Source organism: Mycteria americana, chromosome 22, assembly GCF_035582795.1.
Source record: "Mycteria americana isolate JAX WOST 10 ecotype Jacksonville Zoo and Gardens chromosome 22, USCA_MyAme_1.0, whole genome shotgun sequence".
NCBI lineage: Eukaryota > Metazoa > Chordata > Aves > Ciconiiformes > Ciconiidae > Mycteria > Mycteria americana.
This window is the reverse complement of record NC_134386.1, coordinates 2,127,432-2,144,964: the sequence shown is the minus strand read 5'-3', so window position 1 is coordinate 2,144,964 and position 17,533 is coordinate 2,127,432. Positions and strand designations below refer to the sequence as shown.

The 17,533-nt window shown below is 63.0% G+C and overlaps 1 protein-coding gene across 1 annotated transcript in view; it reads right to left on the bottom strand.

The window, feature by feature from the left end:
* The window catches only part of SRCIN1 (SRC kinase signaling inhibitor 1), a 51,851-nt gene extending 35,630 nt beyond the window's left edge, over nucleotides 1–16,221 (bottom strand). Inside the window, exons 1-2 of the mRNA XM_075522703.1 lie at nucleotides 16,017–16,221; nucleotides 12,318–12,601 (exon numbers count right to left, since the gene is read on the bottom strand). Coding sequence (XP_075378818.1) covers nucleotides 12,318–12,601; nucleotides 16,017–16,221 — 489 coding nt within the window. The remainder of the gene's footprint in view (nucleotides 1–12,317; nucleotides 12,602–16,016) is intronic.
* Nucleotides 16,222–17,533: the final 1,312 nt, after the last annotated feature.

Below are 17,533 nucleotides of genomic sequence, written 5' to 3'. Positions count from 1 at the left end.
GCCTGAGCTCCCGGGGCAAGATGTTGGGGGCAAGATGCCGGGGGCAAGATGCCGGGGGCAAGGCAAGCTGGCAGCACTGGTACCGGCCCGGCCATGCACGGGGGCAAAGCCCAAATTGCAGCATCGCCATGCGTCAAGCCAAAGCATCTGACCCCAGGTAGAAGCTGGGGCTGGTGCAGCCGCGCGCCCGGCAGCGTGCTCCTCCTCGGCTGGAGGAGCTGCCGTAAACAAGAGTCCATCTCGCCGTCTCCGAGAAGCGAGCAGGATTGCATCAGCTCCTGAAGGGTTTGACATGCCGTGCCTCGATTCGGAAACGTCTCGAGCGAAGCTGCGCAGGGCAGCAGTTTTGTAACTGTGCTTCTGCTTGGCAGCCCTCATCCAAACTCCCCAAGGCCAGACTCGGATGCCGCCTCCCAGGAAAGGCTGCGCGAGGGACCCTTCATAAATCACAGCCCGTTTCAAATGCACAGGAGCAAATCCTTCATCCCCTTCCCTTGCCAGACTCGCCCCCTCTAGCAGCTGGTTCTCCCCGCCTCACCACCGGCACAGCAATTCAAGATGCAGTGAAGGGGGCAAGGAAGGGGGCAAGGAAGGGGGACCAGAGACCCCGCACCCGGGGAGGGCAGTGCCAGGATGCCTGGTCCCCGGAGGCACGGAGATGCTGCCTTCACACCGCAGGGATGCTCACCCCCCTCTTAACTCCTTTGTGCTTTGAATGCAATGGACCTCCACAATGGGGTTGGATATTTCGGCCAAATACTCCAAGCACTGCTGGGAAGAGTTGTGGCCAAACCAGTCCGTCCCAGTCCCCAAGGGGTCTGACCCAGTCTGTGGTAGGAGATGATGCTCCCAACTTTTTCCTTCTGTGACTTCCCCCCCCCCCCCCCCTCCGTGCTCTTCATTTTGCTGTTGAAGAGTCTCAGTAATTTTCCTCAGACCCTGATATTACTGATCCTATCTCTTGCCAGCCCTTGGTATGTATTTTATTTATTATTTTAGGATGACTGGACAGGCTTATCACAAAGTCCATAAATTACATCCCCACCGCACACAACCACTCCACATCAAACCGGTGATGAGCTTGTCTAAACCCCAAGTGCCGTGGGAAGGGATCAAGAATATTCTGGAAGAGATTTGGGCTGGTTAGCGTGACCCAGAGCAGCACGGCACCCACCCAGGTCCCTGGATCGGGCCCCAGAAAAGCCCCTTCGCTGGCAGCCCCGGGAGGGGTGCGGGACCCCCAGGCAGAGCTCTGCCTGCAGCGGGGCTGCTGCTGCCAGCCAGGCTACGGGCGGGATGGGGGCTAGGGGATGCGCTGCCTGCCCTGCCCGTACCCTGCTGACAGGCAGGACTGTCCAGGGCCGACAATCTGGTGCTGTCTGCCAGGGCCAAGTGGGCGATGGACACCCCCACGCAGACCTTTCGGGGGCTCCATCTGTCCTCGCAGGCACTGCTGCCGCACCGGGCTTGGCAGGAGCGGGGCTCGGCACCGGCGCTTTGCCCAGCCCGTCCTGCCGTTCGCTCATCCTCCACCCACCCCAAATTTCCCGAAGCAAAGAGGACGCGTTCCCCCGGCACAGGTACCCCGCTCCGGGCACGGGCTGCGCCCAAGGAGATGGCAGTGACAGGGGACCAGGGCAGCACAAGCAGCCCCAGCCTCAAACGCAGCCACCTCCCGCCAGCTCCCTCAAAGCCGGGGGACAGAGCAGGGAGAGCCCCAGCGCTGCGCCCAGCTCCTCCGCAAGCACCGCGGCAGCCGGCCAGGCTGGCAAGGGTGGATTTGTACAAAGAGAAGAGGAGAGGAGAGGGCCAAGGTAGAATTAACATATCGCTGGCTCTTCAAAAGCATCAAAGGGAGATAATGGTCTGAAAGAGGATTTGAAGCGACAGCCTTGTTACAACCGATAAAACAGGCAGCTCGCTTGCAGCAGAGCTGTGCAGAAGGTATGAAGAATTACAAAGGCTGAGATTATAATTACAATGAAAGTCATGTCCATGATGCTGCAAAATGATGGACTAACTAGGACTGGGCCCCCCCCAAAGCACAGACGCGCGCACCCGTGTGCGCTTAGGAGCTGGAGCAAAATGGGGGTTGAGATGGTCCCGTGAGCCCACGGCCACGAGGGAACCCGTGCACACACGAACGCTCAGAGAGATGCACACACATACACACACACGTGCACGCTGCAGAAGAGAGGAAAACCGGAGCTGGGGGAATGTAGAGAAGAACATTTTGTAGTTAAGTTAAAAAAAAATAAAATAGTTTTCGTGATTGTCCCAGGAGAAGACCAGAAGGTAAATGAAATCCAAGTGAGTCACCGCCTAGACCAAGGCAGACTTCCCCTGGTTAGCAATTATAACACAAATCTGTTAGCGATTAACAAGGCAGGACCGAATGCGTCCCTCTAAAATGGACAGCAGCAGCATCCCCAGCACGCTCCACCGAAGGGAGGGACAGAGGCAGTTTCATTGGCTTTTTAATTAACTCATTTTCAGGAGTTCCAGTTTCTGATAGAGTCCCCCTCAGGCACAATGCCTTGACAAACAAAAATCTCCTTGAAAAATAACAGTAAAGTGAATTTAATCCGTTTCTCCTTATTAAAGTTTTTTTTAAAGCTTTTCAGCACAAGAGAAACTGAATGAAAGCGGAAATCGCGAAACGAGAAGATAGAGAGTCGAATGCAAACAGTAACCAGATGGAGCCAAGAGCCACACCGACGCCGCGCGCGGCGCATACCGTCACCTGAGGTCTCACAATTATTGCAAAAGGACCTCTCAAACCGGAGCATCCCAGCACGCAGGAGAGAGGCCAGCGCGAGACAAGACGGGGTGCAGGAGCACTGGGTCTACTTCCCATCAGACCTGGGCTCCGAATCCAACCCAGACCCCACCGTGAAAAGGGCACCAAGGCGCTTGCTTTGCTGCTTCTCTTTGGGGCACGGGCACCTTTAGGCAGGGGCTTGGCTTTTACTGCACCTCTTGCCAGCGCCCAGCCCAAAGGGGCTCTGATGGCCATCAAGAGATGTCATCAGAGCTGCCATAGCAGGTTGTCACAGCGACCCGACGGCAGGCATCACCGACAGGCCCCTGGCCCGGCTGCACTGCTCGAAGTCTGCCTGCAGGACCGCGCTGTCCCTCCAGCCACCCGCGCGCCAGCCTTCTCTCCGAGAGAGGTTCATCAGCTTTCCAGCAGCAATTAGAGCCTTGACCCACAAGGCAGCATCTCCGAGGCAGCCCAGGTGATATTAGAGCACAAATACCCTTGGACATCAGTGGATTTGCACCCCTGACCCTTACTCAAGCCCGCTCCTTTCCTGATGCCAACACAAAGCAAATCAGCACCAATATCCGTTTATAGCAATATACCCCGGCGTAGCGATGCATCAGGACGAACGCTCTGCCGAGGATCGGCCGTGCAACTGCCTGCTTGGGCTTTACAATCTCCCTTCTGTGGCCTCCATGTCCAAGGTCCAGGGACCCCTCCTGTGCTGCAGGTTCCCTGGGATCCGGGCTTGGTGCTCAGCACATCCTCAGCCTGCTCATGACGGGGAGGGGGGGGTCTCTGCCCCATCACTGCCTGGCCCCCACGCCGGCAGGAGCAGACAGCGGCCGTGCAGCCCCAGCAGAGCGGCCGAGGTCTCCCCCACCCTCCATCCTGCTCCCGGGGCGTGGGGAGGGTGGCCAGGGAGCAGGACCAAAGGTTTTGGGGGGGAAGGCAGGGAAACCAGGCAGAAGTTGGGCAGATCAGATTGCAGAGTCGCTATGGCAACGGCACGGCATAGGTGGACCAAGTGCAAGGTAAACCCGGCAGCAAGCAGGCAGCAAGCAGGCAGCAAGCAGGCAGCAAGCAGGCAGCAAGCAGGCAGCAAGCAGGCAGGCATCCATCCGCTCCCCACTGCACACTGCCAGGGACAGCACCAGGATTCGAGCCCCAAGAACTTTGGGGTGACCTCCACCCTCCGTCAGGTGCCTCCAAACCCAGGGAAGCTCATCCCTGCAGAGGCAGATCCCTGAGAAACCCCACGCCAAGGGCAAGCAGGGCCGGATCCTCCGCAGGGTCCCCTGCACCCCTAGGACCCGCAGATCTGTCAGCACTGCAACCGTCTCCCCACGGGGCTACAGCAGCCACATCCCCTCATGACGTGAGCCCTGCCGCCCACCCCAGGGTCCCTGGGGGGTACCAGCACCGTGGGGTGCTGCTCCCACCCTACCCAGCCAGCAGCAAAGCTGGGGGGGGGGGAGGGGGTGTGCAGAGGCAGAGCGCACCGACACACGGCCGCGGATGGAGACCGACCTGTTCTTCTTCACTCCCTGCCTTAACGCTGCCAGCACCGCCGGAGCCAGGTCTGCATCAGCAGCAGGGACAGAAGAGCTGCCTTTCTGGCTGCTGCAGCTCTTTGGCGTTCTCTCTCCTAACCCCGCTCAGCGCCAGCCCAGCGCCGTGACACCGGGGCAGGTAGCAGCCCGAGGCCGTCTCGCAAGGACCCCCAAGGCCGCCGGTAGAAGGAGCCGAATTTGGGTTAGAAACAGCAGGAAACTTTGGGCGGCAGGGCAGGGATGGATGCACGCGTTCACATCGTCGTGTCCGCGTGGGCCGGAGAGGCAGGAATACGCACGCCCCTTCCAGGCTGACGGCCCCGATGGCAGCACCGGCACCGCGCTGCCCTGAACCGCGGTGAGGAACGGCAGCGCCGGGAGCCCAGGCGTGCCAAGGGGAGCGCGCCGGGCGCGTCCCACCTGCCGCCGGGATGGAGTCGGATCCAATTCCTGATGGGCGTCCGCTGGGTATCTCCCTGTTGGAGTCTACCATGGGCTCATTAATGCCCTCCCCAGGGCTGCCATCGCTGTCACCAATGCAGCCGTATTTATTACCCATTTCTCAGGGACTTCAAGACCTGCTTCCTCCCTGCTCTGTGCATAAAGCCCAAGGAGAAGCGGGGTGGCTCACAGACCTTTGCATGACTCCCAGCTCCCAGGGACCTGATTTCCAAGCCAAACCGTGGGCCAGGTCTCTTTTAATCAGCCAGGAATTGCTCCCAGTAGGGGAAAAATAAGAGAATCAATAGAGACAGCTCTGGCTGCAGTCAGAGGGACGCACACACACGCTCGTTCATGTTACTCCCGGCAGCCACACATGCTCTCCTCCACCATTACAGCAGTTTGCATGGGTTCACAACACACTCCACCTCTGGAGACCAAGATCAGACCCCGGGAAGAGCAACAAAAGGGTCCCGCTTCTCGTCCCCACTGCCCCAGCAAGCTCCCGCCAACCGGTTCACCCGGGGCAGCGTTCACAACCCACCAGCACCACTAGTTTTGCAAAAGCAGAGTGTCCGGGTACCCCGTGCCCGGCCTGTGCGGCGGCACCCCCAGCCCGGCCAGGCACCCCGCAAGGACAAGACGATGCCAACCTCACGCCAAGGCCACGGGCACTTCTCCGTGTGCCCGGCTCCGCCGCCTCTCGGGGGGCTGGAGCGAGACGCCGGCGAGCTGCTCCTCCCGACACGGAGGTTCGGGTTGGGCAGGGACCCGGGGGTCCTCGGGGTGCTGGCAGGTCCCCCACGGGAAGGATGCTCGGCCAAGCGAGCTGGAAGCGAGACGAGCCCCCGCACGGCACAGGGACGTTGCACGCCCAGGCCACCATCTGCCCCTCTCCGGCTGCCCGCACCGCAGCCCAAGAAGGGGAGAGGGGAGGAGCAGTGTCCCCTGCAGAGGGACAGGGACACGGGTGACAACGTGGGGCTGCCCTGGGAAGACGGGAGCTGCACAGCGGGGCTGGCAGGGGCACCGCGGGGGCTTTGCACGGCCCCGTGGGCAGCCGGGGGGGACCAGGGTGAGGCCCCCCCCCCCAGCTGCTGCACCAAAGGGCAACGCAGGGATGATGGCACCCACAAACAGCCGCCCCCTCCCCGCCGCGAGCCTGGGAGTGGGGGGGACCCCCGGGAAAGGGGGGCTGGAGGGGAAAAGGGGGGGGCCGGAGGGGAAAGGGGGGGCTGCCCCCGCCCTGGGGCTGAGCCCCGCGGCCAGGGGAAGGGCACGATCGGGGACATCGGTTGGTGATGGAGGTGGGAGAGGGGAACCGGGATTTCGGGGTGGGGGACCGGGACGTTTGGGGAGGGGGATGCTGAGATGGGGGGGGGGGGGGGGGGCACACAGGATATCTGGGGAAGGGGCGGTCGGGGGACTGCAGCAGGGGGAGGCGGACACCGGGGTCGAGGAGGGAATCGCGACACCGGACCCGCACCCCCAGCTCCGCCCCACCGGACTCCCCCTCGCCCCGGTACCTGCGGCAGGTGAGCCCGGCCCGGGATCCGCAGCGCCGACCGGCTCGGCTCGGCTCGGCTCGGCTCGGCTCGGCTCGGCTCGGCTCGGCTCGGCTCGGCTCGGCTCGGCTCGGCTCGGCTCGGCTCGGCTCGGCTCGGCTCGGCTCGGCTCGGCTCGGCTCGGCTCGGCTCGGCTCGGCTCGGCTCGGCTCGGCTCGGCTCGGGGGGCGGGCGGGGCCGCTGCGCGCGGCGCGGAGCGGAGCCGCCACCTCCCGCCGCTGCGGCCGCTGCCGGCCCCGCGCGCCCGCCCTTATAGGGGCGCGGTCGCCATGGCAACCGCGACTCCACCTGCCGCCGCGCGGCGCCGGGCCGCCAGGAGGGGGCGCGCGCTCCCGGCGGGGGCGGGGCGGGGGAGGGGCGGAGGGAATTGGGGGTGCGGTGGGGGGTGCGGTGGGGGTGCTGGGGGGAATTGGGGGTGCAATGGGGCAGAGGGGTGCTGGGGAGAACTGGGGGTGCAGTGGGGGTGCTGGGGGTGCCATGGGGTAGGATGGGTGGTGGGGAGAACTGGGGATGCAATGGGGGTGCTGGGGGTGCCATGGGGCACGGGTGGGTGCTGGGGGGATTTAGGGGTGCAATGGGGGAGGGGGGTGCTGGGGAATTGGGGGTGCAGTGGGGGGTGCCGGGAGGAATTGGGGGTGCAATGGAGCAGGGGTGTGTGCTGGGGGGATTTAGGGGTGAAGTGGGGCAGGGGTGGGTGCTGGGGAAATTGGGGGTGCAATGGGGCAGGGTGGGTGCTGGGGGTGTAATGGGGAAGGGTGGGTGCTGGGTGGAATTAGGGGTGCAATGGGGCAGGGTGGGTGCTAGGGGAATTGAGGGTGCAATGGGGCAAGGGGGGTGCTGGGGGTGCAATGGGGCAAGGTGGGTGCTAGGGGGAATTAGGGGTGCAATGGGGCAGGGTGGGTGCTGCGGGTGCAATGGGGCAGGGTGGGTGCTAGGGGGAATTAGGGGTGCAATGGGGCAAGGGGGGTGCTGGGGGTGCAACGGGGCAGGGGTGAGCGCTGGGAGGAATTGGGGGTGCAGAGGGGCAGGGGTGGGTGCTGGGGGGAATTGGGGGTGCAGTGGGGCAGGGGTGGGTGCTGAGGGCCAGGGGGTGCTGGGGGGGGGGGGACAGGCAGCCCAGCCCTGAAAGCCCAGCAGCTTTGCAGCGTTTGCCCCCCATGCACCCTGTCAGGGCCCTAGAAGGTGGGCTCAGGACAGGCTGTGGGGTGGGCACAGGCAGCATGGTGCACGCACACACCTGTGCACGCACCCGCACGTGCACGCACCCGCACATGCATGCACACGCACATGCATGCACACATATGCATGCGCACACATGCATGCACACCCCCCCCCCCATAAGACTCTGCTGCAGCACAGGGTGCTGCTGGGCTCCCCCCACCCCACCCCAGCACCCTGGGGGCTTTGTAGCCCGTGCAGGAGCTGCACAAGCCCCGGTGCCACCCTGCACGCAGCACCCCGGCTGCCTGCCCTCGGGGGCTTGGCATGGCCTTCGTCACCCCCCCCGGCTCGCCGGGGTCCCGGGCCCCCAAATTCCCCAGGACTTTTTCCTTCCTGGGGTCATGCAGAAATGCATCAGCACACGCTCCCCAAAAGGTTCGACAACTGCAAGTTCAGTAAAAATAACCGGGATTTTTTGGATATTCTTTTTAATCAGCGGGAGCTGGGGCCGAGCATCCGCGGGCAGGAGCGGGGGGGCTGCAGCGGCCCCGTGACGCCGGACCCAGGCGCCCCGTCCGTGCCCGCTGCACACCCAGCCCAAACACGGGCGGCTGTGAACCCCGGGAGCTGCCGAGCCCCCAGCGCTGCAGAGAGGGCCGGAGTGCTACTGAGGATGACCGATGCCAAAAATCGCTCCCAGCCGGGAGAGCGGAATCGCCGCTCCCCCTGCCCTGCCCTGCCCGCAGACCCAGCCACACGCACCCCCAGCCCCGAATTTCAGCCTCCCCCGTCCCCGACGCGGCAGCACACCCCGCTGCAAAGCAGGGGAGCAGCCAAGACCCCCACTTTATTTGGGGAAACTGAGGCACGAAGCCAGCTGCAGTAAACCAAAACCTCCCCAGCCTGCCTACACCCCTGCCTGCACCCCTGCCTACAGCCCTGCCTGCGGGATTGCTCCTGCCCTACGCAACCCCGACGCACCCCAGAACCGGGCAGAGCACGGCAATGCCGGCGAGGCCCCTTGGCGAGGCCGGGAAGAGCAGGGCCTGGCTTTGCGGGTACGTACATCTGCGCTGGCTGTTATTTATCTGTTCCAAAGTCGGATTTATTCTGGGCAGCTGCAAATCTGCTGCTGTCAGGCAGCCACCGAGATGTTAACGCTCGGCTCGAGCCTATTCCCTTCTTTTTTTTTCCTGCAGCAGAACTGGACAAGCTTAAGTCCAAGCTTTTATATACTTTTATTTATACCTGAGAGAGGCATGTTTCTGCTCCAGCTCCGCTGCGGTATTTAACCCCGTGCTGCAGCTTATGAGCTGCAAGGCGCTGGAATAGACAGGGCTTAATTGCGATACAGCTGGCATGCATGCGTTTAACTGGTTACGGGCAAGGGAGGGTTTGTAATCCCTTATTTCCCGGGGTTTGTAATTTGCCTGCATAAAACCGTGCGTTCCCGGTTGGCACGCACCCTCTGAGCCCCGTGCAGAAAAGCACATCCAAAAGCAATGTGGATATTAGTGAGAAACAGGGAGGGGCGATGGGGTCACCCCCTTAAACCATCATATTGTTCTTTTTCTAAATGTTCCTAACTTTCTATGCGTTCGGTATCGGGCACCACAGGGCGGCCCCGGCCGAATCGCATGTCCCACAGCATTGGTGCACGGGGAGACGAGAAACCCGGCCACGCCATCCCTCTCCTGTCGGATTTACCCCCCGTCCCGGGGCAGGATTTACCCCAAATGCAGACCCGAAGCCCAGCAGCCGACGTGCTCCGTCAGCCGTCTCATCCCGATTCCCATTCCTCTCTTTATTGTTAACATGCCCATTTAATGCGTTCTCCCATCTGGGTTTTAAATTAGCTAGCTGCCACCTTGGACTTCTCCGCAGATTTGCTAACAGTCTGTTGGGTGTTGGTACAATTATTTGCCTGGGTTTTTTTTCCTGCTCTGTTATATATACATATGATTAAAATTAATATTGCGCTTGCTTTCCAATTCCTATGCACGAGTACAATGGCGTTTTGCTGCAGGCTTTGCCACGCTGAAAGGGATGTTGACATTTATGAAACGTTTCTATTCACCTCTGATTTTGTAAACTCTCTTGTATGTGATTTTAAAAAAAAAAAACAAAAACAAAATAGCAAAGCCTGTGATCTGAAATACCTGCCAGGCTCCCCTAGAATAGCAAAGCAAGTTTCAAACGTTTCAGGCAGGCCCAGAGTGCTGTATCCCAATGTCATTTAAAGGTTGGCACCCAGGGTTTCCAGGTTCATTTTCTCCCCGTTATTATTTACTGCCCGCAGGAAAAATGAAGAAAAAAGAAAAAAAAAAAAACAAAAAAGAGGAAAAAAAATAGGATTTGGTTGTTTTGGTTTTTTTCTCTCCCCACCAGTTGCAAATAGGTGATGCTTGGGCTGATGGATGGAGCTGTGCCCCTGCCCAGCACCCTGCCCGGGTGGGGAGGGACAGAGCCAGCGCAGGCCCATGTTCCTCCACAGCCATGCAGGGAAGCCCTCACCCCTCTGCAGCCAAGCCCCAAAAAGCCAGGCGGGGTTTGACCGGTGCCTATAGATTCCCAGACCCCCCCGTCCCACTGGGCACCCACGGCCCCAGGCGAGGGGGGTCAGAAATAAAGAAGATAATTCCAGAATCCAGATCATCTTTCTTTCACCTTATAAAAATCCTCCAAAGCTTATCAGACCCCGAGTCAACAGGAGCTGTATTTTTTTTATAGCTAGTGCTTAAAAAAAAAAAATTTTTTAAAAAATCTTTAAATCATCGTAATAATAAGGGAAAGATTCCTAGTTATTTACTGAGAAATATCACTCTGCAGCTAGAAATGTCACTGCTCCGTCTCGCAGGCAGCAGCGCAGATACGGACCGTGCACCATGGGCGGCACCCGGCCCCGCCGGGGCTGACGGCGATGGCGAAGCCGCCATCCGTAATTAGCCCTTAGCCAAAATCTGGATGCTCGGCCGGCGCAAATCACTGCAGCCCCCAGCAGCTGTGCGGGATTTGGCCGCTCCCCTTGGCATCCGGCCGCGAGCTTTTGGCAAAGAGAGGGGCCGCGGAGCGGGGACCCCCCCGGGGCTCCCCGAAGCAGCCCCGCCGGGCGAGGGAGGGTGCAAGACGGGCGGCAGCTTGGAGGAGGCAGCGATGCTGCTGCCGCCGCCGCCTCGGCACGGGCGGCGTGCCGGGGGCCCGGCGGTTTTCCTTACAAAGCTGGATTGCTTTCCGCCGCGCTAGGTCTGGGAGCCGTCGCCTCCGTCCCCCGGGAAGGCGTCTAGTTGGAGATGATATAAGATTTCTTTCCAGCCGCTTCCTCCAGCTGCTCTGCGCTCACCCTCCCCGGTGCCTTTTTATAAAAGTGCTGGGTTAGGTGGGGATTTATTGCTGCCCCGACAGCATCACCAGGGCATCGCCGTTATCCAGACCAGGAGCGGTCTGGGCTCCCCAGCACCCTGGGGTGCTGCCTGGCCCTGGGGGCACCCCCAGGCACGAGGGACGGATATCGCCCCGGGAACCGTTCAGCCCTTGGGCTCTGCCTCTTTCAAGCAAGGTTGCCCAGACGTCTCACCCGCTGTCCTGCTCCAAGGACCGGCTGGTTCCTGGGGGACGACCGAGTCCCCGGGGAACAGGCAACCAAGGGACATCCCCGCGTGGACCTGGGTACCGAACCCCGGGCACCCCTTGCCCGTCCGCATCCCGTCCCGCACAGCAGCACGGTGCTGGGGCAGAGCCACGGCCCCTCGCCGCCTTCTGCTCCTCCTGCCCCGCGGTCGCCCGAGCTCACCAGCCTCCCCGGCACCTTGCTGGGGGCAGACGCCTGCCCCAGGAGCTGCACCGACCCGCCCTGCGCACAGAGCATCCCCGTCCCAGCGCTTGTGCCGCTCGGGTCGGGGCTGGCCGTGCTTTTGCACCGATGTCCTCAACTGGGGGGTCCGTAACGCAGAGGAGAGCGCTGGGGCTCGGCGGCCAGGCTGGGATTTAAGCCTGTGCTCACAGCAACAGCCTGTCCAAACGACGATTAAAGCTAAATCGTCATTCCCAGCACTACTGCACGGACACCCGGGACGGGCTGTGCCGGGGCACCGCAGGCTGGCGCAGGGATGAGCCGCAGAGCCGCAGCCAGGCTGGGGGCGAGGGCCAGGGCAAAGCTTTGCCTGGGCAAACTATTTATTTAGGCCTTTAGTACCGTGCAAGCTATGCCAGGGAGCAACTGCTTCAGAGCTGGGGGGCTGCAGACACGTGGGGAGCCCGGACAAGGCTTGCAGGGCCATGCGGTGCCGGGCACGCAGCGGGGTTTGCAGAGCCACCAGCCCACGGGCCAGGCTGCCCCTAACCCAGAGAGGTCGGGGTTTGCAGCCCAGCTGAAACCCGCTGAGATCTGGGCTGGCGTCACCCCTCTGTGCGTCAAATCCAGGTGCCAGCTCCCCTCCTGGCCATCACACCCACCCCTCTGCGTGGAGACACGTCCCTCTCCTCCCCGTGGCTGCCGACAGCCAGCGGGATCGAATCCACCCATATGGCAGGGTGAATCCACCCATATGGCAGGGTGAATCCACCTGGGACCCCCCCCCAGCCCTGGGGGAAGAGGGGGGGTGCTCCCCCCCCCACCAGGGCTGGAGGATGCTCCCCTCCCCGGGGCTGCGGGATGCTCTTCCTCAGACCCGGAGGATGCTCCCCCACCGGGGCTCCTGCAAGCGGCCACCCATTTCGTGCACCATCCAAGCCCCCGGTGAGCCTCTTCTCCTCTCGACAGCCCCAAAGGGTGAGGCGGGGTCCGGGCGAGGTGGGGTCCCCGTGTCCCCCCCACCCGGAGAAGATGCCCCTTACCTGGTCCCGCATGCGCTCCTGCTGCCCCCGGAGCGCCAGCGCGTGCTGAGGGTACTTGTTCTTCAGGTGGTCCATGAAGGCATCCCGCTTGCGCTCCATCTCCGACTTCTGGAGGCCGGTGAGGGCCTCCAGGCTCTGGGCGGCGATGACGGTGTGCCGGCGCTCCGAGGTATGCACCAGCCCTACGTTGGAGAAGCGCCGGGTGCCGTTGCCCAAGGTCCGGTATTCCCGCGGGTACTCGGCATCGTCCGCCGAGATCATGTGGGTGCTGGTCCTCTCGGGATCTGCACGGGGGGGAGAGCAGAGCAGGGTCAGGGGTGGCCCCGGGGTGGCCCCGCTGCTATGGGGCAGAGGTGGGGTGCTAAGACTTGGGAACGGGGAGGAGGTTTTAAGCTAGAAGTGATAGCTGAGCCTAACCGGGAGCGGGGTCATCCCTTAATGGGACACAACTGGGGGGCTGGCGGGCGCAGGGTTTATCCCCCGGCGATGGCAGCGGTGTCCCCGCTCCCAGGCACGGGGCTGGTGGTGGCAGGAGGTGGATGGGGCAGGGGGCAGCAGGAGGGATGGAGGGGCTGGGATGCCACCGACACCACGACGTTCGGACCGAAACATGAATAAAACAGCGTTGGGTCATTAAAACGGCACAGACGAGACGCAGGAGCTGGGCGTCGCTCCTGAGCACAGACAGACAGGGGGACACGGACACACGGACAAACCAAAAAGAAAATGAAATGCGGAGGGAGGCTCGCGTCTGCCCGTCAGCGCCTGCACCGTGCTGCTGCCCGCGGGGGTGGGCAGGACCCCCCCACCCTGCCTGCCAGGCCCTGCTGGAGACCCCCACCAGGGGGTCAGCCCCCCATCCTGCCACCGCTGCTCCCAGGATCAGGCCCAAAAGCCGGGCACCAAAGCCGGCACCGCTGCCGGGCATCACGGGGATGCTCTGCCGCGTCCCAGCCCTCTCGCAGAGCTCACCCCGTCCCGGGCGGGCAGAGCGGGCGGCGAGCGCAGGCAGGGGGACAGGCAGGCGGTCACGCGTGCAGTGAGGCGAAAGGGACTCGCCCCTTTGCTCATCATTCATTAGCTGCACGTTGGGGTTTTAATTTCCGAGGAAGTTGCGCCAAGCGTGCGCAACGCGAGCGGTAACGAACGCCTGGAAGTCCCCGCACGCTGCCGGCGCCTGGCACCTCCTCGGTGGCTGCAGGACGAGGCCACCCCACGGCCCCCAGCCCCTGCCCAGCCCCACGCCCGCTGCAGAGCAGCCCCGGGGGACCGGCCCCCGCCCCAAAAAGCCCCTTTTGAGGGTCTCCTGCCGTCTGAGCCCGTGTCACGTAGCCCTGGGCTGGTCCCGGCCACCGCCACCGTGCCTGCACCGAGGCCACGAGCTGTCTTTGCCGCCGCTAACTAGTTTGGCAACTGCAGCCTGTGTGTTGCAGGGATTCACCGCGTTAAGGCTTTCCTTTTTCGCTCACCGTTTAACCTTGATCCATTATTCATCTCCCTCCTCGTCCTTTTTTTCCCCTCCCTTCCCTCCCAAGCTCCTGTTAAGCAAATCATAGAGGGTTTTTCCTTTTCCCTTAATTATTTATCAGCCCAACATATTAGCTTTATATCAACTGATTGTGTTATTAATGTAGGACAGGACTCCAGCGTGCGCTACAGACATAACTCCTCTGCTCAAGGTCATACGAGGGGTTTGCTATAAGCCAGGCGGGGACACAACGCTCTCAGCAAACGCCACGGAGACTTCCTTACCCCCGCCAAAGCCTGATCCCCCCTTCCCTCCTCCAAAAAACGACCAGTCCAGCTCTCTTTCCCCATGGCTCCATCACCTCGGCCAGGGGACCGTCGCTCCCCTACCCAGAAGACGGCGGCAGAATTTGGGCGAGAACTGAAGCTCCCGGTCCCTCCCCACCTCGCCGCTTCCCTCAGCCGCGTCCCCACGTCCCCGCTGCACGGGGGAGGTCGTGGCAGCGCATCGGTCGCGTGCAAAACGCCCCGAGATCCCCCGGGGAAAGCGGCACAGGAGAGACGTCGGAGGGGACGCCTCGGTCCTTCTGCTGGCAGAGGAGAAGGCGGCCACGCAGTGCCGGGCTGCGAGCGTCATCCCAGGGTCCCGGGCAGCCCCGGCTGAGGAGCCTCTGCTGAACTCCAGCGCCGACGGGAAACGCGGATGGAGCAATTCCTCCTGTACCGCCCTGCTGAGCCCCAGGAGCTGCCTCCCCACCTCTCCTTTCCTGAAACCCCGTAACACACGCTTCTTGCTGAGGGGTTGCTGCTACCAGGCAGAAAACGCCTTCCTGCCCTCGGCCGGTTGCTGAAGTTCTTGCTCTACGACGGCAAAGGAGCGGAGACGTGCTGGGGGGCCGCATCCAGCACCCATCGCAGCCCCAGCATTGGGTGCCCATCGGCAGGCCCCTGGAGCATCCTTGGGAGCAGCCAGGGAGCTCTCGGCTCGGGGGGGGGAGAGGGACCCGGACCCAGGGAATCCCGCCGGCACAGGCAACGTGCCCAGCATGGCCCATCCCCACCAAACCAGCCCCTCGGCCGTGCCGGATCCCGCGTGCCGCTGGGACTCCCAGCCTTGTCCTGTCCCATGGGAATGGCGTGCCGAGGAAGGCTGTGAAAGAGGTATGAAGGGGCACCCTGAAAGCCCCCAGCCGCAGCAGTGACGGGGCTGGAGGAAGGAGCTGCAGCTCCTCTTCCTCGCTGGGGAGAGCGGCAGCGTGGAGGCCTTGAGCCGGAGGAAGGTGCGGGGACGGGGGGCTGGGGGGTGCGAGAGGGGCTGGTTCCCTGCAGCCGCCTCCCTGGTGCCTCCACCAGCCCCGGGTTTAGCAGTCCTGGGGTGAGGCCGTGTTCCCAGCTCCTTCCCACCCTCCTCCTCCTCTCGCTGCCAAGCCCCGCATCAGCATGCAGCTCCCCGCTCCCTAATTACATGCTCCGAGAGTGGAACGCGCCAGCTCGCTGTCTCTCTGCCGACTGCTAAAAAGGATGATTTGAAAAGCCCTGCACAATCTGCACAGGGGTCAGAGCAAAGCTGGATGCCGGCGGGGGCTCTTCCACCCCCAGCTGCACCGCATCCGCTCCCACGTCCCTCATCGGGCTCCAGAGCAAGCTGGGGGGGGCCCCAGCCCCACGAACCCCACGATCCACGAACCCCGCTAAGGCGAGAGGGGACAAAGCCACTGCGGACGCACGTGTGCTTGTCCCCACGTCAGCCACCTTTCCCCTCCGCTATCCCAGCCCAGAGCAGGCAGGGACTAGTTGATAAGGGAACAGCTAACGGCTGGGGTACGGGGGCTCCTGTAGAAAGAGACCACCGTCCTGCTTCCCTGGCACTCTGCGTGAGAAAAGGGTGTTCTCCTTCCCTCCTGGCCTCACCCCAAGGGGATAATTACATCCTGCCACCCAAAATCCCCCCACCAAGTTGTTTCTCTCCCTCCCGGTGCGGGGACCACGCGTGGGTGCTGGAGCAGCGGTACCCACACGGGGGCTGCCCCGCTGCCGGCGACGGCAGCAGCAGATCCCTGGAAAGTTCCTCCAGGTAGGACTCTTCCTACTTGCTTCCAAGTAGGTCACTGGGGTGGGAGAGCCGGTGGCCGGAGCCTGCCCGGGGTCCCCACCTCGGCATTGCCCCAGCCCAGCCAAGCGGGGTACCCCTCCGGGACACGTCCCCCACCCGGGGACCATCCCATCGCTTACCCGCGGGCGCAGGACAGCTTCCACGGCGGCCGGCAAACCGCTTCGGCGGGACGGGGGAGGCAGCCCCCAGGTCTCCAGGGGCTGAAGGCGGCTCCTTGGCGGGGCGCAGGGCTCCCACGACAGCCAAAATCCCACGGTAAATCCTGGCAAGCCCCTCTCCGAGCAGCGGGGGGTTAAGGGAGCGCGATTCTCTTTGCCGATTCATCCATCCATCTTCCTTACCTGCCGGCAGAGGTGCCACCCGTGCCGGGGCCACAGCCCTGGCTCCTAGCAGGATGTGACCATCGCCTCCTTCCCCGGAGAGCAGCGGCACCGGAGGCACCGGAGCCCGACCGTGCTTTGGGTGACGCTCTTCGGGACCGGTGCTTTGCAGCCCGCGCAGCAGCTCTCCGGCAGCTCCCTGCTCCCGTGCCGGGAGGCGGGGGTGGGAGAGGCCCCCAAAAACCTTCCCCGCGCTGCGGGCGCTGCCACGCCAGGTCAGAGCGGCTGCGGGGTCGGTGGCACCGTCCGCTGGGACCCCCCCGCCGGCAGCTTGGCAGGGCTTTATCATAAAGAGGATCTTTCAAACACAGTTTATTACTGCAGTTTCATAAATCTTCATGAGGCAGCAAGGCTCACGCGGGCCGTGAAAGCAACGGCAGTTAGCGGAGCATGAAAAATAGTCCAAGAAAGCAATTGTACAAAAAGGGACGAGGGGAGGGGAAGGAGAGAGTACATCTGGGGAGAAAGGGAGGCGAAAGAATAGGAGCTCCTCGGAGCGATGCGGCTCTCCCGCACCGGGCCATTAAGGCAGCGGGAAGAGTGGGATGCGCTCGCCTTCCTCCCAAAGGCTGCGGCTGCCGCACTGCCAGCCCGCTGCCTGCACAGCACCCGAGGAGGCTGCCCAGCACCCAGAGCCCCGCTCGGTGCTAACCCCTTCCCCGCCACGCTGCTGCCAGGCCCCAGGGATCGGGAGCGATAGCTGGGAAGGGCAGGGAGAGCCTGCGCGGCTCCCGCTCCGGCTGCACTTAACTCCTGCTGTGCTGCGCAGCCGACCTTGGGGGGGGACCCCAGAAATGCACCCCCTGCCCGAGCCAGGACCTGCTGGGGTAAAGGGACCTTCAGAGGCGTTGCTGCCCTGGGGGGTCCCCGTCCCCGGCTCAGCCCTGCTTTATTTGAACTCATTTCGGGATGGGGGCACGGTGGTCAAGTGCCCTCCGGGACCAGCCCCAGGCTCCCATCTCACCCCCCCGTGACAGGGCCAGCGAACGCAGCCAGAAAGCGCTGGGAGCTGCACAGCCGCCGGTGGTCTCCTACCGACGCCGTGCCCGGCCGACACACCGTGGGGGGGAAAAGAAGCACCCTTCGCCCACGCCGCTGCCACGTGCCGAGCGGGTCCCACCGTCACCAGTGCTTTCCACGGCCAGATCTGTTCGTTTAAAATCAGTCTGCGGAGAAGCGCATCCCTCTTTCGGGCCGAGCCCGCGGGCTGCGGATGCCCCTGTCCCGTGGGGATGCCAGGAGCTGGGCAGACCTGG